Source organism: Tinamus guttatus, unplaced genomic scaffold (assembly GCF_059628265.1).
Source record: "Tinamus guttatus ecotype Peru unplaced genomic scaffold, ASM5962826v1 Tinamus_guttatus_pri_ptg000060l, whole genome shotgun sequence".
NCBI lineage: Eukaryota > Metazoa > Chordata > Aves > Tinamiformes > Tinamidae > Tinamus > Tinamus guttatus.
In genome coordinates, this window is record NW_028288594.1 from 4,171,605 (window position 1) to 4,196,873 (window position 25,269).

At 38.5% G+C, this 25,269-nt stretch overlaps 1 protein-coding gene across 1 annotated transcript in view; it reads left to right on the plus strand.

The window, feature by feature from the left end:
• Positions 1-8,554: 8,554 nt before the first annotated feature.
• PLA2R1 (phospholipase A2 receptor 1) overlaps positions 8,555-25,269 on the plus strand; it is a 37,983-nt gene continuing 21,268 nt past the window's right edge. Inside the window, exons 1-9 of the mRNA XM_088519465.1 lie at positions 8,555-8,666; positions 11,532-11,915; positions 14,059-14,226; positions 15,306-15,479; positions 16,261-16,374; positions 17,024-17,167; positions 18,205-18,393; positions 19,659-19,816; positions 21,193-21,300. Coding sequence (XP_088375591.1) covers positions 8,555-8,666; positions 11,532-11,915; positions 14,059-14,226; positions 15,306-15,479; positions 16,261-16,374; positions 17,024-17,167; positions 18,205-18,393; positions 19,659-19,816; positions 21,193-21,300 — 1,551 coding nt within the window. The remainder of the gene's footprint in view (positions 8,667-11,531; positions 11,916-14,058; positions 14,227-15,305; positions 15,480-16,260; positions 16,375-17,023; positions 17,168-18,204; positions 18,394-19,658; positions 19,817-21,192; positions 21,301-25,269) is intronic.

Sequence of the window (25,269 nt, forward strand, 5' to 3'; positions counted from 1 at the left end):
AGTTAAATATGTATTGTGTTAGGGAAAAAATAGGAACATTTAAAAAAAAAAAAAAAAAAAAAGCTTTAATACTAAAGCCTCCCTTCCCCCCCGCCCCGAATTAATCTTAGATGGCATCCCCAATAATTTAATCTGCTCATTAATAACAAGGATTAAAAAGTATCGTAAGCAAGCCTATTTCTGTGAACTTCAGTATGTACAATGAGTTTTATATTACCTTGTTCATCCATGCAATGCTATATATTTGTGTCTAGGCATGTATTTTTAGCAATTTACTTGGTGGGATGGGTTAAGTTTAAAAAGGATAAATTTTTCATGAATGCTGCTTAAACTACAGAGGTTAGAGGTGGGGCTGAATAACTTCAGCTCCACTCAGCTGTGGGACTGAATAACTTTTTTCATCAGAAACAATTAGTGTTATGGCCTGTCTTGAATGTACCTAAGGTATCTAGAAATACTTCCTTTCTAATTCTGCTTTCTTGCCTTGTTTCCCTCCCTCCATGTCCTTGAATCTTTTCCTGTTTGATGTTATTTAAAAATCCTTCCCTGGAGTTATTTCAGGGTAAGATAAATCAACCCTTATTCGTTCTAGGTATGCACTGCTTTTTATTTTGTTTCCTTTGAATTCCTGCAGAGAGGACCCAGAGTGAAAAGAAGTATTGGTAAATTAGAGAATCCAGATGAGAAATGTTATACCAGAGGATTACCAAAGAAAAAAATCTTTTTTACCCTTTCCATCCTATTTAGACACTCAAAATAATGAGCTGTGGCACGAGCTTTTTACATGCAGGAAAATTTCACACACAAGACTTAATATCACACCTAAAGACACTAGTCTTTCGTTGATGCATCTCAAATTAGGAGTTTTTTTTCCTTTTATTTAAGCCCAGCAACTAAGCTTTTTGCTTTTTATGCGTATGAGAAATAATTTATTCAGCTCTTTTTAGCAGTTTTTTCAAATTAGGCAGTAAGTAGAACTATGAATTTCACTTGATATTCATTTCTATGACACTAATGAGGATTTTTAAACCTCAGTTTTAACTGCAGTTATTAATGACTTGTCATAAATTGTAATGCTGTTATCATACACATCACCGGGAAAAAATCCCCAAATCAGCATATGATGGCATTAAAATGGATTACTTTATTGGATTACTTTAAGCTAACAATAATGTACCTTCTAGATATGATTTTTATTTTAAATTTCTTTTATATACTGGAATGTATGGTCAAACTGTACATATGGATGTACATGAAAGAGAAGGATTGGAAACAAAGGTACATTGATACATATCACAGACACACCAATAATGTTCATTCCCTTAGGTAAAGCATGTATTTGATCTAAAAAACTTGATATCCATTTTTTTTCAATAAATATTAACAAAGTCTGTGCAACTTCAGTCTCTATATCCTTTGCAATTATTGGATGTGAGACTCATATTTTAGATGCCTGTTTTAGGGCCTGATTCAAAGCCTCTTGGAGTCAATGGCTACAGATGAGGATCTAGTTTCAGTGAAACTATTAGTTTTGGTTTACAAAGATTGTTTTGTTTAAACAAACTGATTAATACTGTCTGTTAGTGGTCTAGAATCTGCATTATCTATTTCTGCACAAAGAGAAATAAACAGTATCAGAAGCCTTTGGGAAGAAGGTGATGCTATAACCACATGTGTAATGACAGCTATGGTTAAACTGGAACAGGCTAATTACAGGTTCATGTCTATACTCTTTGGTACTCTTGCATATCTCGGAATGAAAGATATATATGGACAGAGGCCTCAATTTGCAATCCTTCCAGCCACTAGACTCTCACAGATGTCAGTGCAGGTTATTTATGGTACCCAATCTGGTTTCCCTAGTGCATGAATAATCTCACTGGATGTAAAGCTGGCCCCCTGCATTCAGTGAGAGTTTTGTCTCAGGCTCCACTTGGGTCAGGATTGCTTAAAAGACAAGGGAAATTTGGATTTAGCCTATGGAAAATAGCTGTTACTTTTTCCCAAATAGAAGTCATCACATGACAATCTTTTTACGGAAAAATATTACTTCTGAACTAGTAAGCTATATTGCTTGTTATATAGCTTTTAAGTTCTGTTTGTCAGATGGCTGATTCTGCAGCTTAGGACTGAGGTTGAGACCCCTTCTGTAGGTCAACCATTTCAGTAGTAAATTATTTTTCAGTATTGCAAGATTTTAACTGAAATCATGTTCGCATTTCACATAAACACCAGTGGTCTACTGCCTGTTCTTACAGGAGGTTTCATTTCACAAGACCGATCAAACAGTTCCCATTTGTATCTTCTGTTCATCAGCAAAGATCCAAAAGGGTATGGAGATAATGTTTATACTCCAATTAATCCTCCTAGCAATCTTTCTAAAAATCATTAGTGGCATACAGAAATCAGGCAAAGTATCTTGCAGTTTCCTGTTCGTATTGTACTGTAATTTTTCTGTGCTTCTTCAAAATTGTCAGAAGGAAAATCACTCCATTCATAGAAGAGAGAAAACAGAAAGGCTCGATGAGAAAGACCTCTATCATTGAGGGAGGTTTGTTCATATGAGTCGTTCTTTTAAAATCATTAATTACCATAAAATTTGACTAAGATCCTAGATTTAAAGAACTTTCAAGGTCTTACTTGGGATTTGCCCTTGAAACAAGTGTAGTGTTCATTTCTTTGTTAACTGTATTATTTTTATCTTGTAGCACTGTCAGATTTTTTTTTCTTTCTTTTCTTTCCCCACCAAATATGACGGGGTTTGTATGCAGTGAGTGGGATGGAAAAGTCTTTCTGCTCTTTTCATGAGTATTGTTTTGACCTGAGGCTGGACCTTGGGAAAGGCCAAAACATTTTTAGTAGACATACTTCTATTCACTGAAGAATTATCTAAATACAATAAAATTGCTGAAGATTTTTCTTTTGTTTATCTTTTACACTTTACAAATGGTAATTTCAGTAATGTGTCTTAATTAGATAATTTTTCATTTGATTTTTAAAAGTTGCATGCTATCCTGTATTTTTATGTCCAGCTCGCATTCATCTTTGTTTTGTAAAACAGGTGGTGGGTAATGAGTCTTAGACACAAGACTCAGATGTCAAGTGCAATACTCTGTGTGCTGTCTATCCTATTCTTGCTTGTTTTCCAGTGGACATAAAGCAGTTATTGCTCCACAATTTTGATTGCACATAACATAAAAGAAAAAAAAATCTTAGTCCATTTGCAAGAGGCAGGTAAATCCCATGAGCTTGTTGCTGTAAAGTGGTGTTATTTAACCTTGAATAAAGACTGTAAAACTGAGTGAGCTTTTTTTCCTTTGTTAAACATACTTTCATTGCCTTTTCTTCACGCAGTTTCACTGTGTCACCTTACCATACATGAACTTCACTATGTCTGGATGTTCTTTTGTTTTGCTTCTTAGGGAAATAAGATAATGAATGAATATTGTAAGCAATTGTCAGCAGTGTTATCCTGAAAATATGATTGACTATTCAAGGCATGTTTTTTTATATAGTGATTCTTGAAGTGCTTAACTTGCTGAAAGCCAAAGAGCTGCTAATTCTGGAAGTGTAGTAACAGCATTACATCTTTAGAACTACATGGCCAAGTTTTTCTCTTCTGTTTAATCTGAAGGTTAATACTCCTTTTTCTCCTGTAATGAAAATTCATGTGTTTTGTCATAGCTGCTCCTTCGAGCAGGAAATTAGTATTCCTCTACATCTTTGACAGAACTATATTTAAGTCTATTGTTTTCTCCAGGCACGCGATAAGAGCACATCCTCTTGCATTTCACAGCAGATTGTGAAAACTGAAATGGATTTGATTGCATGATTTGTATACATACGCTGTGTCATTTAGAACGTATTCGACATGGAGTCTATACATTTTCATTTTTGATGGTTTCCATGAATGGCTCAAGCCTCAAAATTTTTGTTTTTCTGTGTCTCCATTGAAGTACATATCAGTTCATACTGAGAGATATCAATGAAAGCACAATGAGACACAGTACAGTTAAATAAAAAAGCTTTTCCTTTTCAAGATCTTGGCATGACACAATATCCCTGGAAGCTGCTAAGTTTTTGCTTTGCCACCAATCACAGTGCAAAGAGCAGAGAGGAACAAAAATTGGTTTTAATTGCAACCTCTCCCTTCCTCATGTTATTTATGTTACAGCTTACATTTATTTGAAATTAAATAGTGTAACTTAAAACTGTTTTAATAAATTTCCATATTCAAATAGACAAGGTTCTAAAAGCACAGTATATTTTTTAAATGCCAAATGCCATTTCTCCATGGGGTAAGTTTTCTCAACAGTATTTTTTTTTCATTACTCTCCAAATCTGAATGAGGTAGGAGGATAAATAAAATCAAGGTCTTTATGTTTGAAGAAACAGGAAAATTTTATTTGATGTTCAGCAGTTGGATGTTACCTGTGTTTGTGAGAGCATGTGCTGCAAACTTCTGGCTTCAGAGTTAATAACTAGTTCAAAGACAAGTTGTCCCTCCTGTTGATCTTGAAGTGGTTAAAACCCGCTTCCTCTAAAACTCTCAACTAACTTAAAAGTCAGACCTATAATTATAGTATAATTACCAAGTTACAAACCTGCTCCTGTTTCAGGTTATGGTTGATTTGAAAAATGACAGACAGAATAAAAACAAGACAAAAAAAAAAAAAAAAACAAGAACCATAAAGGTGTTAGAGAAATTAAGCCTGCAAAGAATCAAGAAGGGCACAGTGCTCTAAAAATCCTTAAAGTCAGGGAATCATGACCCCCTCATTCCCCTTCAGTTTCTGCAAGAAAAGTCCTCCATGGTAATGTCATGAGCCAGTGCACAAGGCAACAAGCAAATGAGCAGAAAGCAGCAGAATTGGACTTTTTATAGGCACAGTGATGTGCACCTCTGCCTGGGTATTTACAGCTACTGCTTCATATTGTCTGGGGCAGCAGCTGCAAGACACCCGCCTAACGTCTCCTTCCGCTAATTATGGGTTCCAAATTTCAGTTCTTATGTTATCTAAATCTGGCGAATAAAGAGGTTAATCAGTAGTGCTTTATCAAAATGAGATGCTTGTCACGGAACGTAGTCACTGTGAATGATTGGTCCACACATGGCCAGCCAAATCCCAAATGGTTCTGCTTGCAAAACTGTTTGCATATGCATAAGAAACAGAGAAAAATATTGGTCTCAGATATTACTTTTGTGTTTTGGCTTTAAACATGAAAACTTTATGGAATTTATGTATTTTTTCTAAAATTTCTGCCAGGCACTTAGCTGATAGCTTTAGCAGATTATTTAAAAAATATAGCATCTGTAAGATGTTGATCAAAGTATGGGTATATTGATCACATTATCTTGTAAGTCTGTTCAGTACATGAATCTACATTCTAATATTTTTTCTTGGAGCACATACTTTTGTAGCAGACCTTTGCAGAAATTCCCTGCCTTCTTCTAACACTGATTTCACTATAATAGTGTTAATAATGTTAGCTTCCCTGTGTATACCTTCATCTTTTGAACAAAGTATGACAGAGTATGTCTGTCACCTTAATTTCAGGGGGCACATACAAAAGGCTTAAATCGTTTTAAGCTCATAGATTGTTAAAATTTAAGCATCATATTAGCTTCTTTGCCATATTTGAAGATTTAAGTAAATGCTGAGGTCAGTTACATGGCAGAGTTCTCCAAACGCTTTAATTGGTCTATCAGCTGTATGCTCTGGTGCTGAGTTCTGTAAGTTAGTACTAGAAAAGTACTTCTGCAAAATGTCTCTAGGTATAGGCTACCAAGGACAATAAGTTCAGGCTTTGGTAAGCTGGAAGCAGAGGAAGTTACAAGTTGCATTAAGACTGTAGACAAAAAGAGAGTTCCTCTGAATATTTGCTCGTCGCATACAATTCCCCTTTTTACAGTGCCAGTGCCACTGAATTTTGTTTTGCCATTACAATCGAAGGCCTACAAAGCGCTGACTCTTCTCAGAAGTTCCGTAAAAGGTGACCAAGTGCAAATCAAAGAATGCTGCCTTCCCAAAAGGGAGAAAAAAGTATGCAAAAAATCTGTCCAAAGGGTAAGAGCCACATCCCCTTCTGTGCTGTCTCAGCTTTCCTTGCAGAGATGCTGACAACATGTGCAAAAAAACTCTTTTCATCCCTCATTTTACTCATGGTCCTTCTGGCCCTGCTGCTGAAATGTCTCTGGAACTGTAGGATCTATAATTTTAAAATGTATGTGTGCTTCATTTGAGCTGTAGATAAAACAATGCCAAATACCTGTTTTTAGTGTGTCTGAATTAGACAATGAAGTGCTAAAAGCCTTGAATTTGGAGAAAATGCACATAAGGAGGGCAAGTTTTGCATGCAGGACTATCTGCAAGGCAGTAAAATGATAGTTTTAGCAATTCTTTAAAAAATACAGCATCTGTAGAATGTTGATCATAATATATGTATTTTCTGGTATTGATTACAGTGTCTGTTCAATAAATGAATCTACATGATAATACCAACAGTTTTGTTCTTTTTTTCTGGGGAGCATTCTTGGGCAAATGACATAGCAAGTGTGATTGTGCCGAGGATATCACAAAGGAAAGTAAAATGTAAAGACAGACCTTGGAAAGCTAATTGGAATGTGCAAGAGCTAAGTCCACATTAGGCAGTTTTATTCTATTGTAAGTATTGTAATATTTTATTTCTTTAAATCTACCAGTGTAATATTTTATTTCTTTAAATCTACCAGTGAACTGTGATTTTTCAGAACTGAGCAGAATTTAAGAGAGAGAAAAAAAAAAATGAATGATTATTGCTTGCTGGGCACAACTGATGCCAGCAATACTGGTCCTAATTTTGCTTCCTGGTTATTCTCTGTTTTGCTATTCCCATGCTGGCTGGGAGGAAAAACACCAGAGATCTCTCCTTGGGGCTTGAGGATAGGGATGGCCATTATGCATGTGAAGATGCTGCACACAGCATGCTGGTTCTGTGAGCTCGTGTCTTGGGAAAGCCACGTGTTTGCGAGAAAATGAAACTACTCGGAATTTAATGAGGGCTTGTATTTGTAGATGGGGCCATAGTGAGCACTGAGTTAGTAGATGAGGAAGGCCAAAATAGATGTCTTAAAGGCTAAGCAGAGATTGAAGGAGGTAGGTAAACTATTGAATACAGGTAGGAAATATTTTATCCTGGTAATAAAGTTGGTCTAGCTTAGCTGCAAATATACAGAGCAGCATAGCTGCAGCTGCACTAGGAGGGAGCTGGTTTAGCTAGAGTTGAATAGATCCAAGGCACTAAAGAGCTGTTTAGTCAAAGAGGAAAATCTGAATAGCAAAGGAAAAAAGGAAAGCAGGAAGTAAAACTACTCAGAATTAATGACGCTGGTAATTTATATTTAGTAAAAATATTTGCAAAGATATTTTGACATCTTTGTTATTAGTAATCAATGGCCAGAACGATTTATTTTGGTCTTACAGAAATGAGCAGTGTGTGGTGATGTTTTTCCCCAGTGCCCAGAGCAGCCTTGTCTTTGCTTACAGGGCACCTCTGTTGTTGGATGCAGAAACGTAGATGCAGCAGGGTCTCTGTGCAGGGCCCCACTGCAGGGTCTGGAGCGGGCCCAGGGCTCCACACTCAGAACTGCCGCCAAACACTTCCTGAAGGGAATCAGGCAATTCAGGGATGGCCAGATGTTCAAAAATGACTCATTAACAAGCCTGTCTCTAAAAGTGACCCTTTCTGGAAATTTGCAGCTTCCATGGAAAACAAACAAAAAACCCCACTATTACAGTTTCTTGATAGAGGCAACTATGCTGTCTTTTAAATCTGTCCGCTATCAGAATACCTTTTTCGACACTGTTTTCTGCTTGTTCTTCTGTGCCACACATTATTATCATCTGTTTTGCTGAGAGAACAGCTTCCAGTTTATCTGCTCATTTCTAAGTGTTTGGCTCTCCTCTCTCTCTCCCAGTTCCTTCTCCTACCAATGTAGCAGTCAAAAGAAACTCGGCCCAAGTCAGGGCAGCAGCTACAGAGACCATTCAGCTTAAAGACTGGAGGAAGCAGGAGAAGGGAGTTAACACTCCATGCCCGAACTTGACACAATTTGAGCTGACACACTGACCTAGATAAACCCAAGCACCGGGATGGAGTGTATGGACATAGAAATGGCAAGACCAGCGATAGAAGTAAATACCAGAAAATGGGTTGTGCTCTCAGCAACCTCCGGCATTTTTTGTTATGTTTTGTTTTTGTTTTGTTTTTGCAACTTCCTGGCTATTTGTAAAGTAGAAGCAACTCCGTGCGCGGGGTTTCAAAGCGCGTTTTCAGATCAGGATCGAGGGCCGAGCAGCTTTTGTGGCCGCTCGACGCCCCCGCCCGCCGCGGCCGCTGCCCCGGGCGGTTCCTGCGCGGGGCCCCCGGGCCGCTCCGCGGGGCCGCCTCCTCCGCGCTCCTCTCCTCCCCGCCCCGCCGGCTGGGGCGGCACCTCCGCCCTGCGCGGGGCCGGGCTCCGCGGCCCGCAGAGAAGTGGGCTCCGCACCGGGCCGAACCGGGCCGAGCCGCGGCGATGCTGCCCGTGCGCCTGCGGCTCCTGGCGTGCTGCCTGCTGCTGCTCGGTGGCCGCGGCCCGGTGCGGGGGGCCGCTGCCCTCAGCCGCGACGAGCTGCCCGCCCTGCGGAGTGAGTGAGGCCGCGGGGGCCGGGCTGCGCGCGCCGGGGAGCCGCGGGGCTGCGCGGGGCGCGGGCGAGGGGCGCCTGAGCCTGGAGAGCCTCGCAGGGAATTCGTCTGGCTCCGTTTTCTTCCCGGCTTTCGGGAGACCTCGCAGTGTCTGTCACTTCTCTTTGCCTGGAGGGAATTCAGAGGGGTTTTCCCCGTTCCTGATAAGTTGCAGCTATTTTTTTTTCCTTACCCCATAAGCAATTCCCGTTACCTTTTTTTTTTTTTTTTTGGGGGGGGGGGTGGTGGTGGGGGAGGAAGTGGGAGGTGAGAGGTGAGAGGGAAGGAAAGGCACATAGCCCTGCTCCTGGCTTTGGCAAACATTTCTTGGTCATCGCTGGCGGTGCTGAACCCAAGTAAACAGGAACTTGGAGGGGCTCCTTCACCATCGCTCCCTATTTGTGGTTGAGTGGGGCTGTGTTTTTGGATCCTCGGTTTTGGTGACCTTTCCTTATACAGAGCATGCTTAGGTGCTAGGAACACCCTTCCTTCCAGAGGGATCCCTAAATCCTGGCAGGGGCTAAAGTGCAGGATGTGCCTTTTTGCCTTGGGCTTGTGAGCCACCCCTAGGAGCTCTTTGCCACCAGTTTTTTGGTGCAGGAGTCCTCGATGCTGCCAGGAGGTATCTATAAAAGTCAATATGGGAGAGAGTCCTCAGGCCTCGTGACATCCTTATGCCAGCACTGCCTTCCTGCTGGCCACCTTGTACAGCTGGAGAGTGGCTGGGAAACTGAAGCCACATTTGAAATGGGACTCTGTGACTCGGGAGCTCTGGTCTGGCCATCCTTGGCATAAAGTTGCCCATGAGTGTCAAAGGAAAGCGGGCTGCTACGTGCACCCTCCGTCTTGGTTGTTTGCATAGTCTTTCTAAGACCCTTATGTTTCCTCAGCACCCATTACAGTTCTTAAAAGCCTTATAGATAGGGATATCCCAATGCTACTGTGTATTCAGGGTGGAAAATCCCATTTCTGGCGCAGCTGTGTGCGGTATGGCAGAGTAGGGACAGGCTGGGATCTGCTGACTGGAAGCTCGTTGAGAGGAGGACTATTCTTTTCAACATCTGTGTGAGAACTTCAACTATGAATCTCCAAACCACACTGAATTAACGTACTAATCAGTGCTAATGACACCCCAGCTTCCTCTCATTTAGGAAATAAGCTGCCTTGGTTGACCTTTGTTGGTCAGCCAAGAGACTGCTGAAGGAGCTGCCTTCAGTGCCGTAACAGGGAAAGATCTTCTCTATCATGAGAGGCAAAACTCTTTTCTGCCCCTGTAAGCTGTAGATATCAAGCATCCCAGCAGTGCCCATGGGGGACTGGGTGGGCTCAGAAGACGGAAGCCAGCACTGACCGTACAACTTCAAAGAAAACTCGAAAGTGAAGCCCCGGCAGGGTGTCTGGCACAACACTTGATCAGGTTTTTTTTTCACTGAGTTCAGACACAAAGCTTCAGGAATAGGATGGGCTGCTGGAGCACAGGAAAGGCCTCTTGCTGTGCTCCATCAGTGAAGAGCCTAGTGCAAGGCAGCTCAGAGATGCTTGGGAAATGCCAGTCTCCCATCTGTGCTACATGGCACTGTCCTGCTGTGGCTGGAAAGTCTTCATTTTTGATGCTATGCCTAACTGTAGGTGCACCAGACCCGGAATCTCTGCATCTCATACTCTAGATGTGAGCCTTTGATAATTATAATAATTATGATTAATTACTGCTTCAGGATGCTAGGATTAATGAATTGCAACAGATAGCACATGAGGAGAAATCCTCATTGTAAAATTTCAAGGCAAAATGAAAATGCTACTCAGGTGTTCAACAAGTAATGTTATGAGGCAGAAAATTTCTTGGCTACCTTGGGAGAGGAGCTGCATGGGTTAACTACCCCAGGATTTTGGGCTCAAGGATATCACTAAGCTGATACAGGCTCATCTTTTGCCAATTTCCAGTTCTTCAAATATTCTCATTTTTCAGTGTATGTTCTCAATAAACATTTGCTCGCAAGACATTAACACAGCTGACTTTTGTTCACATGCTTACAGTGTGATGTCACGTAGTTAAGTGAAGTTCTATATAGCTCCAAGAAAACCGAAATGTCAGGCTAGACCCTCAGACATCTGGTGTGGCCCAGGATAGTCATGTAGGGATGTAAATATGTAGCCAATAGTCAAGACTTGGACCCTGTACCACTACGTCTCATGACTGAGATAAATCCTACTCTATCTCCTTTTTTTTTTTTTTTTTTTTTTTTTTGGTCTTATTTACAATGCAAAGTAAGTTTTCTGCCTCTAGAGTTGCAGAGAGTGAAAAATGAATATGACAGAGTATAATAATTTCAGCCTTAAACTTTTGGCTTTGCCTTTAATTGCAATCATACTCCCTTCCCTTTCTGCAGAAAATTATTTTACCATGTACAGTATCACTTCTGCTGGACTTGCTGTAATACTTGAACCTGTGTCCTCCCTTACTGAATGTTTCTTGGTGAGCATTTTTTTTTAATGGTAATGCTTTTGGGGACTCCATATTTTGGATATCCAGCTTTAGAAATGTTACCTAGTCTTATTTTTCTGATCTTAGAACTTTCAAAGTGTTCCATGTGCATACTAAAAATCATTAATTACTTCAATATGTGTGCTTTAAAAATAAATTCACTAGTATGCAATGGGCAGTGAAGCATGGCCAGCACAAACTTAGGCATGTGTTCTTATTTTTGAAGTGCCGGTTATTTCGATAGATGTTTTCATCATTCTTGATGAGTGGCCCAACTAAAACATTTGTGTCTCCAAAATAATATATGCAAAATTATACAAACTGAAAGTCTTTTATTCCTCTGCAGATAAAGGGATATTTATTATCCAAAGTGAAGACTCCAACCTGTGTATTAAAGCAGATACATCTGGCCTTGTTCTAGAAGACTGTGATCAACTCTCAAAATATATGCTTTGGAAATGGGTATCTAATCGTCGGCTTTTCAACATAGGCAGAAGTACTTGCCTAGGACTGAACATCAATAGGCCAGAAGAGCTGTTAAGTATGCTCGAGTGTGATTCAACTCACTATTCACTGTGGTGGTACTGCCATGGAAGAGCACTAGTTGGAGTATCAGGGTACAAGTTAGCTGTTGAAAACAGCAAACGCATTGTGGCAAAAAGGAAATCAAATCATCAATGGAAGCAGTACATGTCCCTTGGTGAAGACCTTTGTGAACATCCGTTTCAAGGTAAAAATAAAAGGTCGTCATATAAATCTATATAGGAACAGTTTCCAAAGTTTTTTTCAAGCAAGTTCAGATGGTTTCAGTCACTTTCAGTCTGTATTGTGGTTCGAGACTCTGAATTTCTTCTTTTTTATATGTCAGTAATTAAAAGGAGAAAAACCCTTTACAGAGTATATTCTTCTATTATCTGGACACAAGAAATGTACCTGTTTACTTGCAAATCGGGAAATGCCTCCTTCAAATTCTCTATAGAACAAGAAGCTGAGCTAATACGTCATTGCCTGTCCTGCAACTTTCATAGTAAAACAGACCCAAGGAAAAAGAAAAATTTGGAATTCAAATCACTGAAAATCAACCTGACATTCCAACAGGCATTATTAACTAAATGCTACATTTGCAACATTCAAAGCCTGGACTCTGAACATGACAAACTCGGGGCAGAGATCACACTTTTGATTAATTGTAGCATAGAACTAGCGAGGGGGTAGGATTTTTCCTGAAGACCAGCATACCTTAGCAAGTTTCCAGGTATAAGGACTGAGATAAACCTGTTTACCATGAACAGAAACACAGCTGCACTGTACCTTGACCTTTGGTTCAGTCTCTCCTTCAGCATTTCTTTAGAGGGAAAGACCTTACATTTGCACAACCCATCTCAGACTGGAGCTGTTGACTCTACCCACATGAGTTGGCTCTTTGGGTTGCAAAGCTCTGGCCTCTGTGGTTTCCACTGAAATGTGTAGCTGTCCTTGGCCTCTGCTAAAGTAGTCTCCTTCTTTTTCTTTCTTTTTTCTTTCTTTTTTTTTTTTGAGCTCTGATAACTGTAAAAACACTATAGCATCTGACCATTTCTCTAAATCCTAGTGGAATTTAAACCTAAGAAATAAGGTTTTTAAAATGACAAAAAGCCTTTAAACTGACAAAACAGAGCGAGATGAAAGCAGACCTGGTTTATTCCTAGTACTGCAGGAGGGATCTTGGAGAGAGGCTCAGCTGCAGGCAGACCCTTCAACTAACCTTCCAGGACCAAAGTACCTAACTGCACTGGCAAAGTCTGTTTCACATCCAGTTTCTGTTTCCCTCCTCCCCTAGCATATGTGTATGTGAACAGAAGCCAGCCTACGAAGATGGGGATTGGGATTTCTATTCTCAAGAACAAACAATATTTAACTATGGAGAGAGGACTGTAGCCATCGAGTTTAGTCTCCTGCTAGGACTGGGGTCATGCTTTGCACACCTGGTAGCAGACAAGGAGATGCAATCCTGGCATTTTTTTTCAACCTCTGCTCTTCTTGTCATGTATGAGTATTGGAAGGCTTTGAAGGAGTTGTGCAGTGTATAAACTGATTTTTTTTATGTGTCTGCACAGAGAGCCGTTAACTGTGGAAGCCTCTTGAACACTGGCAATATGTCCTGTAGTCAAAGGACTTTGATCTTTAGGCTATCAGAACGGGATCTTTGGCAAACAGTTTCAGTCTAAGTGTGATTGTGGTTCTTTAACCTCTCCTAGGAGCTAGTGCTTTGAGGTTAAGGAGGTATTTAGTGAATTAAAGCATTTATAGTCATTGATTGATGTAACAACAAAGGTATGTAACATCAGCTACTCTTTAGCTAGATTATATTATCCATGATACAAAAACTTATTTGAAAAAAACTATTACTATGTCTTTAACATTTTCTTTCCCATAGAATAACAAAGAGAATGGAAAAATCATTAAAAAATCATTAAAAAGAGTGGGAGGAACAGGGCAAATCCTGCTAAATTATGTATTTGTCATACTGGAGTTACAAATCAAAAACAGAACCTGCATTTAAGCATATTCTGATTCTTCTATCATTTTATGTAGTTATTCTCAAATATAAATGCAGGTATTGTATATATATATATTTTTCTTACTGTAGTAAGGCATGTGACTGTGCCTTTTTTGGTGAGGACAAATTTCTTAAACCTATTTCAGAATTCAGTTCAATGAAGCTGAGCTGCTAGTAATTGTAATAATGCTGTGAGATCAAGTCTAAGTGAAAATCAGCAAATAACAGTGAAAGAGACATTTTGTTTTTATTGTCACTGTTAAAAACAAAAATTATGTGAGACAAAAAATCTCAGGAATGTATTCTTCTAATCTCTGCATTTCATTTATTACAGAAACATATACATTGCTGGGAAATTCTTTTGGTTTTCCATGCCTTTTTCCATTTAAGTATAACAACAAGTGGTATTATGAATGTACAAGAGATGGAAAAGAATTTGACTGGTGTGCCACAACAAGTCATTATGAGCAAGATGAAAAATGGGGGTTTTGCCCAAATGCTGGTAGGTTTTGCTTATTGTCTTTTTCTTAAGTAAGAGTATCTTTGACCTTTGTTAATAATTCTAGGAGTATGTGCTCTTTTGGATTACAAGATTACTTCCCATTAGAGGGGATTGTGTCTCTAACAAACCTCAAGGCAGACTTTATCATAATTCAGCATGTTTGGCCTTTGGAGATCTAAGACCTGATCCCAAGAGCAAAACTACACAGAGTGAGAAAAAGCATGTGAAGTGCTGGTGTTTTGCGCAGGCTGGTGACCTTACCCTGCAGCTATACCGCCTGTATCTCTTTCTGTCCCAGTAATCTATAGAAACTTCTCTGAAGCATGTGAAGTAAGAGAGTGCTTCTGCAAAACTGGATTCTGCTTTTGACTATATGATCTTTTACTTTACTTTTACTACCATGCTTGCATTTTGGACCTAAAATATTTGAAAGCAATAGCTTTTAAAGTATTTGCTATTTGAAAGATTTTTGGGCATATAATCCTTTTGAATATTAATTATTAAAAATAGGTTGTTGTAGTTTTCAAAGGAGTTTAGTCCACGGCTTCCCATGGAGTCAGCTCATGGAGTATTTCAGATCTCCATTGCAAAGCATGTTAAAAACAGCTGAAAACATGAGTTTATAAAATGAATTTCTGGACAACCTTAATAAAGGATGGTATTTTTAGCTTTCATTGTATTATGTAATTGTAGTAAGTATTGAGTAGTAGATATAGATGACTGCTGCTCTGTAAGGTGGGTGAGGTGTTCATGGTGTGGATGTTTCCAAATAGAGCTTTAGAAACAAATGATCAGCTGGTATAAATTTATACGTGAGTTTCTTGGCTTCATGAGAGCTGTAAAAATTGCCACCAGCTGCAGATCAGCTACAGAGTATTTATCAACCATATGAAAAATTGAGCGGATTTTTATTCAATAGCTAGTGTCCTATTTCCACATATACTTTAACGGAGGAACTTTAAAGGAGTTCATAAACATGTTTCCATTTTGATTTTGCTGTCATTAATGAACTAAATGATATAGGCATTATATTTCTGATGGTAGTATGTGCTGTTAGTAATTAATCTGTTTTGGAGCAGAGAGTGGCTGTGACGTCTTTTGGAAGAAGAACCCTGACACACACGTCTGCTACCAGTTCAATCTGCAGTCCACTCTCTCCTGGAGCGAAGCACGGGCCGTGTGCCAGATGCAAGGAGGAGATCTGCTGAGCATACTGGATGTCGAAGAACAGAACTATATAAGCGACTTAAGCAGTGAGTAGAGATTTTGTAGCACTAACACTTGGTTCAAGGACGTGCTTGACTGATTCAGCTGGAGAATATTTGATGTTCAGAACTGGTGGTATGGGTTATGTGTAGTCCCATCTCAACAGTGATTCCTATTTTTTTCTCATAGCAGAAGTTATGAAGCACGTTTGTTTGAAGAACTGCACAAACATTTTCTTTCTTTGCCATCTACCATAAAGTTGGTTTTTATCATCTACCATAATATCCAAATGTTATCCTCTTCTAACTTCCCTTGTAAGCAATAACTGGAACTCTCCAACAGGCTTAAAGCAAGTTTCCTGCATGGGAATATGACAATATCCTTCTTTGATAAGCTCTCTGAAATTTTCCTGTAAAGAAAGTTTCTTACAAATTTTGCTTAATCTTCTGATAGCATTTTTTTCAGATATGCTTCAGTGTGAGTGAAGAGCACGAAGTTAACAGAAGGCGTTATAGAATTATGTTGTAAAGGCTACTTCAGGTTTCAATGTCTCTTCTTTCACATTGCTTCCCCTTATTGTCTATTTTCAATTACAGGATCCGAGAAAACAGGAAGTGTTTAAAATGATATCGTTAAGTTTTTGACATGCCTATGGGTTGTAAAAAGACTAACAGTCATTCGCTTTACATCTCATAAAAGCCTAAAACAGGCTGGCATTTATGCAGCTGTTTTTAGAGATTTTACTGCTAAGGTCAGCAGCAGCTTGTGTGGCAAGGTCTGTGTAATGTGTAGTTTTTGAAGGGGTTTTGTTCCTTTTCTCTCTTTCAGGGCAGTTAAACGCCACAGACGTTGTGCTGTGGACAGGCCTGAATGAGCTGGAGGAAGATGCTGGCTGGCAGTGGTCAGATGGAGCACCATTAGTGTTTGTGAACTGGAGAGCAAGTACTTGATGTTCCTCTTGGATAAGTTATAGCAGTGTAATTATATGCTCTCTGTAACTGCAGCTTAGATACAAGAGTGCTGCTCCTGCAGCCACACTTGAGAAGTGAACCAAGTGAACTGGAGTGCCTCTTTTTGTAGAAGTATTTATCATTCCCATGAACTGAGCCCTTGCTAGGATTGGGGCATCAGTTGAGATGCAGCTGTGCCAAATATTAAAGATTTGGCCCTTCTGTTATTGACTTATAATTGTGGCTTTTAACGTTCCAGTTGCATAGTTAAAAGCTATGCTTTAATTAATCTTGTGGAGGGAAGGCATTTTAATTTGTTTGCATTAACGTGAGCTTCGTGACTTGGTGTGCTGCATATTTGGGTGTGGTCACCAGTGCATATACCTTAACATGAGCACTTATTTTAGCTACTTGCGTGATAAGAGCAGCCAAGGAAAGACTGATACACATGTATAAGCCACGCTCAGTCACCTGGCCGGTTCTACCCCTATATAGTTTTGGTCAGTTGGTGTAAAATGGCTGTAATTTGGATGCATGGGGATATTTAGTCATTCAATAAGATGTGGGAAGTATTATAGCACAACTTTACAAATAAGCAGTGAATTTGTGTAATTATGTGCTTCTCAAACATGTGTTTGCAGATATCTCTGATGCCGCCTTTAGTGAAAAACATTGTGCAGTGATAAATTCAAAGCTGAAGTACAGCTGGCAAAGTTATTTATGTGAATCTGGATTGCCCTTTGTATGCAAAAAATATTTAAATAAGACACAGCATGAAACATTGGGTAAGTCCCTTGGTGGTAATGTACTTCAATGGTATTCTACTTGTGGGCATGGAAGAACATATACATATGAAGTATACATTGTATATGCAGTTTTCAGAGCAGAGTCTTAGCTGGAGTGAGGGTATGGGTTTGCTACTTTTAAGTCGAATGCAATGTACCTTAGCTGTACTTTTTACTTTTAGTACTTTTAGTACTTTTTTCTGTTCAAATGCAATCCTGGAAAACATGCTGAGGATCTCACAACTGCCAAATCATTCTAATATACATGGCATTTATGTGGTTTTTTCCATGAATAAAACAACTTACCTAATTCATTTTCAGTATATAATCGTGGATCCACACTTCTGAGTTTAAAGGGAGTTTTTCAGCTCAAAGTAGAATTAAGCAATTGTCCATAGAGAAGAAAGTTTTATAAATGCAACTCTAGATTTGCAATTATTTTTATGGTATGCTGCACTTTTCACATGTTAAAAATTCATTGTGCATTTTTTTAAAGCACATATATATAGTGTGTGCAGGAGATATAGTATATAAAATGCCTCAGATTCTCATTCTGGGAGAAACTTAAACATAAGATTCTGTTTATTAGAATATTAATTTTCATTTTTGATAGGCGTAGGTCACACAGGTTCAACTTTTTCCTGATAAATAAAGTTTCTCTGCTTGCTTCAGATAACAGAAAGGGGCTTACCAAAAAAACTTTTCAGCTAAAGCATCTGAAAGGGCTTCTGGAGTTTCTGCATCAGGTCCAAACATAATAGGGGAAGTACAACATGTGTTAAACTGGGTAACAGTTCTGTTGTTACAGTACAACAGCCCAAATGGTTGAGTCATAAACTAAGTGGGAGAAACTTCAGTTTCATCTGCAGATGGCATTCCATGGGATGTGTGTTTTGTCCTCCTTAAGTCATCTTGGATGACTTTTGTTTTCAGTTTTTGTAAATAAGAAAAAAGCTCTGAATACATTATGAACATAACATAATCTTGGCAATTTTGTGTGATTTACTCTAACCTTTTATACTTAAAAAAATTCAAAGATACGTGGAAGTACTATGCTACTCGTTGTGATGCTGGCTGGTATCCATATAATCGCAACTGCTACAGACTTCGTAAAGAGGAGAAGAGCTGGAGCGATGCTTTTTTCTCCTGCCAGAGTGACAATAGCAGGCTCATCAGTATATCCTCCATGGCAGATGCAGAGTTGCTCCTTAACTTGCTTAAACGTGGTGAGTCTGGGAATTAAACTGCCTAGTTATCTTGAAGTATTCTGTGATGCACTTCTAGGTTGTTATTTAACAAGTAACTGTATTAACATTGTTGGCTATATAACATTAACATTAAATAATACATTTAAAAAAAGGAAAACACAATATTTTCTCTGTCTAGCATCCTTAAATATTATAGTTCAGCTATGCTAATGAATTTAGTTATAATAAAAACAAAATTAAAAAATAAACAAGTAAACAAAGGAAATGTATTGGAACACAACAAAGAGCTCCGTGCTTGATGCGATGTTTAACGAGTAACCCCAATACATAGGGCTGCTGGTCACACTTTATTTGGATTGTGTGACATTAGCATTGGAGGCATGGCAAGTGATACAGTCAGTGGTTATAGCAAAAGTCAGAGCTCCACAGTAAAACAGACAGTTTTCCCAAAGCCCTCGTATGCCTCTTCATAAGCCCTCAACTATTTAGCTTTTGCCTTTCCATGTTATTGGCTGTTTTCCTGCAAACTCTTGTGAAATATCCAGTGAGCGTATTTATGCCAGAATTGTGCTTTAAAGCAACAACTGTGTCTTTTGCTTCGGAAGTTGTCCTTACCTAATTGCAAAACCTAAAAATTTTTACTGCTGCTGCTATTTTGGCAGAATGTCCTTTGACGGGCACAGGGTGTATCAAAGAAGTAGTTCTGCTAGTCCACATTGTCTGAAGAGGTAATATAATTACACTAAAAACTTAATGAATAAAAGCTGTCTTGCTGGTGCTGCAATACTGAGAGTTTTTCCGCCATACCAACAGCAAAAGGGTGTAAATATTTTGTGCCAGCTGACGACATCGTTTTGGCAGAGCTTCATATTTTGGCCATGACTTTAAACTTTGCTGAGCATGGGGCATAGTGACATGTTTTATCAGCCAAACTATCCTCTAAGCTGTGGATCCTCCTGTGGATGCAGGACAGTACATTATACTGCATTAACAGGGCATTTTCCCCCTTCACCACCATCCTCTCCACTGTCCTGACTTCTTCCTGCCAGACGAGGAGGCTTTCAAAGCCTTTTATCACATATTTATTTACCTTTGAAACAACAGAGGGCAACAGAGCATTATCTCTTAAGCTGTCCTAAAATTCATGCAATTTAATGATTTTTCCTGAAAGAAGGTAATTTTGACTGAAATCCTGGGAATAATTGTTAACAATGATGTGATGTTATCAAAACAATGGGAACTATTTTTTCATTGTTAAAATATAAAATCTCATTCTCTTCTAGAAAATGTGACTGAAACGTGGATTGGATTATACAGTAACAGCAGCCCAGTTGTCTTTCAGTGGTCTGATAGCACCCCGGTGAAATTCTCAAACTGGCACAACCAAGAACCAAATATCTTTCAAAGAACTGGGCAGTTCTGTGTTTCAGCACAAGGATCAGTAAGTTTCCTTTTCTTATTGAAAGAATAAGACCATCACTATTATTTTACTTATAATAATTTGTTTTCTCACTGTGCATACTTTTAAAGCTTTTGTCATTTGATGTCTAATATAATCAAGTAGTCACAAATGCAGTGTAGGCTTTAGAGACCTATACAACTTGCAATGCTGATGCACTGAAAATTAATAATAGATTTTGAACTTATCGATAGAAAAAAGTTACATGCATAAGCTACAAATATCAGTAGGCATTTTAATAAAGTGATTTAAAATGAGTAGTATGTATTATATATATTGTGAGATTCATCCCTTAAAGCTTTAAATTTGTGCTTTGAAAAACTGTGCTAGCTGAGCCAGTTTTATGTCAGTCTCAATACTTACATGTTTTATGCAGCCTCTTTCAAAAACAAGTAGTAATCTGGATTTATATAAAACAATAAATGCTGGCAGCAGATGGAGCAGATTGACCCCACGTCATTCAGGTGTTGTAAGACTGGGAGTCATGCAAATAAACTTTGCACTACCTACTTTTGCATCACAATTTATTGCACCTGTCAGTTTTCTCTTAATTTTGTCAGCAGCTTCTTACTTTAAAGTACTTAATTCACTAATACGTGAGTCACATAGATTCCAAGACAGCTTTTTGAAAAAGTAGGTTTTGACAAAGTGTGAAAACAGTGTCAAAAAACATTTCTATTGTCTCTCCAGTCGTGGGTGTAGGTTGCAGTCATTATTCGGACAGTTTTGACTAATGGGAAGGCAGAACTTTACAGTGACCTGGAAAAATGGGGTCCCACTGAAAGCAGAAAATAGGATTTTGGTAAAATCGTATTTTTAGCTACACAAAACGGTATTTTATTCATTTTGCAAGTATAAACAAATGGATACATGGCAAATGAATGTATAACAGTATTGGAAAAGGAGGGTCAAGATGTAATTCTTTAAGCATTACTCTTGGTATATGTACAGTATTCAGTAACTGAAGATTATACCATACAATTTTGTAATGTTTTGAATAAGGGCTGCTCAAATATAAAAGTTAATCTTACAAAGAACTATAATATAGGTAAAAAATAGTCAATGCATGATTCTGAAAATTAAGTGCTTCAACATTCCTGTAAGTTTAGTCAGTTGAAATGCTTTACATTCCTAAGAGTGATTCAGAGGGACAAATCCTTCTGTATGATTAATTCAAGAAGTCCTGCTGAGAGCATTGGCAAAACTAAGTGGGCCAAGTAAGGTTAAATAAATGGAGTGAGAAAAAAAAATGTCTATCTCTTTATTAAAGAGTTAAATTGGGAAGAATAACTGCTCTTTGTGCATGTATGTAAATGCGGATATGCTTGTATACAGAACATACTTTTTATTTTTCTTAGGAGGGACGTTGGAAAGTTAAAAAATGTGAAGACAAATTTTCTTATGTTTGTAAAAAAGCGGGGGAAATTGATAGTGTCCCTTCTGAGTTGTCCTCAAGGTGTCCAGAGGTAAGTGGGTATTTTTGACTTTTTTTTTGTCTTGCTTGTTTTTAGAGTAATAAATACTAAAAAGTGCAATAATTAAAATTTAATGCAAAATTAAAAGCTTTTGCAAGATGCCTTTTAGGGCTTGTTGCATTGTCAGTGATTGTGAGCAATTCCTATATCTTTTTAGTTCAAAAGTGAAAACACTGTTGTACACCATCTGTACAAATAATGGCTGATATATGATGCCGTATCCCACACATGGTTTTCATACATTTAAGTGGAATGTCAGGGTGAAAAACAATCAATTTCTTTGATACAGAGAATGAACTCTTCCACTCATACATTAGCGTTTCCTTTTCCTTTCAAACACAAATGGAAAGGAGCACAGCTATCTAAATCGGCTATTATAATATGTCTTCAGGATTTTACCTTTGTAATACTGAAAAGTACATGTTAAACACATTTTTATTGCCTTTGTTTTCTTCTCATTGGGTATGACAAATGAGCTTGTAGACTTATGTTGTCAAAATTTTACTCAAAAAGCTTGAAAACTTTTGTGAGCCTCTTGTTTTTTTTCCATCATCTCTCTTCTGTAACTTGCTTTATTCCTTTAGCTCATCATATCCTTTTTTTAACCGCCTCTCTTTTTCTCCAAAAAAAAAAAAAAATCAAGAAACATGGTCAGTTTAATTGAATTATAAGAAATTAGCCTGAATTAGGCTTCCAGTAAAGATCATTATGGAGTTAGAAGATTCATACATGACTTCATTCAAGATTAAAATCTTGACATTTTAGGGTGGTTTTGTTTTCTTCATTTGGACCAATGTATTTTTATCACTCAAGAGGTTTGATTATTTGTGTAATAAGAAGTTTATTCCTGGCCACAAAATGAAAGTGCAGTGCATCAAGAACGTGAGTTGCCAGGAGTTTCATACTTAAACATTTGGTATGTTACAAGAACAATGCTCAGGAAATTCAATCATTGCTCATAAGCAGTGTGATATGCTATGACAACCTCCCTGATTGGGATAAATTTCTGCTTGTAAGGTTTCCTGTAAAAAGATGCTGAACCTTGATTTAGTTCCTTGAATTATATTCAGTTCATCAAAAGAAGTTGGTAGTAGATTTAAAGTTTCATTTTATTTTAGACATTTCGTCTTGACAGACTTTTTCCATTCAATATATTTGGTGTTGCTCTTGATGCTGCAGTTGTAAGCAATGTTAGTACAGAAAACTAGTTTTTGGCCTAATTTTTCGAGGATAGCTTACTTTTATCCAGATTTTTTTTTAATTCTTTTTTTGCCGATCTATCTTAAATGCACAAAATATCGGTTGGCATTTCTCACATTTGATCTTTTAGTTCATTAACCTCTTAGTGTTTTTCATGTTTGATTGCTGCTAGATTTTCAGGGAACTTTGACCTCAGGCATAGTTGTTTACTTTTATAAAGCTTTCTAGTCTTATCTGTTCTTACTGAGCTTTTATCTTATGATATTGATTTTATGACTTGTTCATCAGATAAGCTGCCTTCTGAAATTTTCTGTGCTTCTGCAGATTGGAGTTATTGCAGATCCAAGTTACTGTGGAAATCTGAATTTTTTGTCCCTTTCTGTCTTCTTGAGATTTATGATATGTTACGCACTGTTTTTTTTTCCTTTGCAGTTCAACTATTCTTTTTTTCCTAATAGGCTGTTAATGAGAATAGATGTTTTGTAGTAGAGGTCAGGTTCTTTATGCAGTTTTCCCCTTAATAGTTTTTCAGCATTTTCATCTGAAACAGTTTTTCTGCATTTTCCTTACACCCAGGTTCTAGAATGGGTTGTGGAACTCTGAGCTGCTTGATAGCAGAGTTGTGAATCATTGTGTATGAAACCATATTTATACTAATGACTTTCTTCAGTCCTCTATGCTTTAATTCATGCATCAAAATATTATAGTACAGTACTGAGTATTTATCTTTCTTGCTATTGTAGCAGGGGAGAAGTGTCCTTTTGAAAAGAGAACTGCTATTTGAGAACCGTGAAACCTCACAGAGAGAAGTGCAGCTCTTCAGAATAATGGTCCATTGAATCCCCTCTTCTGCCTCCTCAAGTGGCTGCAAGTAGATGTTCAGGGAAGAGCAGGACAGGGCAAAAGTGTATTGCACTTGCCCGATGTTCTCTTTCTCTCCCACCTCCCCAGTCAGGGAATTTCCTGAGTCTATTATGATTTGTGTATTTAACAGCCCTCATTGGATTTCCCCTCCAAGTGCTTGTCCAATTTCCCCTTGAACTCATTTGAACTTTTGGCATTTGCAACATCCCTCAACGAGGAGATTTATAACACTGCTACTCCCTTTGCATGGAGGGGGGGAAAAAAAAAACACCTTCTGTGGGGAACCTATTTCCTGCTAGTTTAGCTCCATTTGCTGTCCCCTGGGTCTTGTACTGAAGTAGCCGTCCAGGTTCGTGCTGCTTTGCTGTGTTGTGGACCTCTGTCATACTCTTCCTAAGTTCTTTCTCTCGCTCTCTCTCTCTTTTTTTTGGTCCAAGTCTACTCAATTATTCCTCGTGGAAGCAGCTCTATATGTTTAATCATCCAGTTGCCCTGCTTTTCTAACATGCCCATGCCTGTCTGAGATTGGATATCAGAGCTCTAAAAATGGCAAACAGTGGTCAGAATGGTCTTTTGATTGAGGTGATGCTTTCACAGAACTTAACTTTCCTAGACCCTGACTCCGCACGGTGAGATTGAGGTAGCTGTCCCTGCTTTACACAAGAGGATCGGGGAGTCTAGGAGGAAGGAAGGGGTGATTCCCCATGTGTATCTCTTCATATTTATCTCCATTGAGTGTTATCTTCCATTTAGTGGAGTGGATCTTTCCATTTAGTGTCCAATTGTTCAGCCTTCAGGTTTGGATTTCTCGACCTATGCTTGCCCTCACTAAAAACATACCAGCTTGCAGTTCCTCCGCAATTTTTTTTTTTTTGGTTAAAGATTAGTGTCAGCTTACTTCTAGTCTTGAGGCACCAAGGAAGCTTTAAGAGAAGGGTCATGCACTGCCTCCTTATCTGCATTCCCTTACAGTGCTGAGGTGACTGCTGTAGGCTCCAGGTGATTTGTTATTCTGACTGTTTGTACCACAACTTTTCCCACAGTTAATTTAATTTCTGACATCCTGTGCTCTGCCAAAGAGGGCAGACAAGAGTAATAAAAAGGGGAAATTTGTTGAACAGCTGAAAACGCCAAAACACTTGAACAGGAATGAAATATGCAGAGGCCGTGAACATATTGTGTGAACAAAGAAGGACTGTGTCAGCACGGCATTTCTCTCACTGCAGTAACTAGTAATGGTGTAGGCTATGTTGCTATGTCTCCCTCAGTTCTGCAGGGCTCTACAGGATCCCCATTGTATCCCAGGATGGTGCAGAATTCTCTTCATGTAAAAACATATTTTTCCCTTAATGAAGTCATAGCTCTTTTGTTTGGAGATAAGGGGGATTCTTAGTCAATCCAATCAATGGCTTATTTACAAACCAACTTTTTTTTATGTGACTTCTGAATAATGCATAGGTACTGTTCTTGGTTGAAAATATAGAACCAATACTATAGTTCTTTTTGTTTGTATATTTTTGTGCCATGTGGGATGCTATGTGCAGCATCTACAGCAATCTTCCAAGTACCAAAGGGGGATGACTGTAAAAGGAGGCTGTGTTTTCTGTCAGTTACTCTGCATACTCCTGATACCAGTTAAACACATTTCTTAACTAGAAGATGAAATTTGTCTCCTCAGACTTGGAAGGACTTGAGTATATGCTTAATGTTCAGTAATGCTTTGATTATGATCCTGAATAGGTCTCGGGAGCATCTTCTTATGCATTTTCTTGAACTACAACCAAGAAGGGGCTTATTCATTTCTGCCTTTTCTCATTTTCCTCTTAACACGACTGTCAAGTTGTGCTTGATGGTGTCTGTCTCAATATTATGCTTGTTTGATATGCTGTGCTTGAT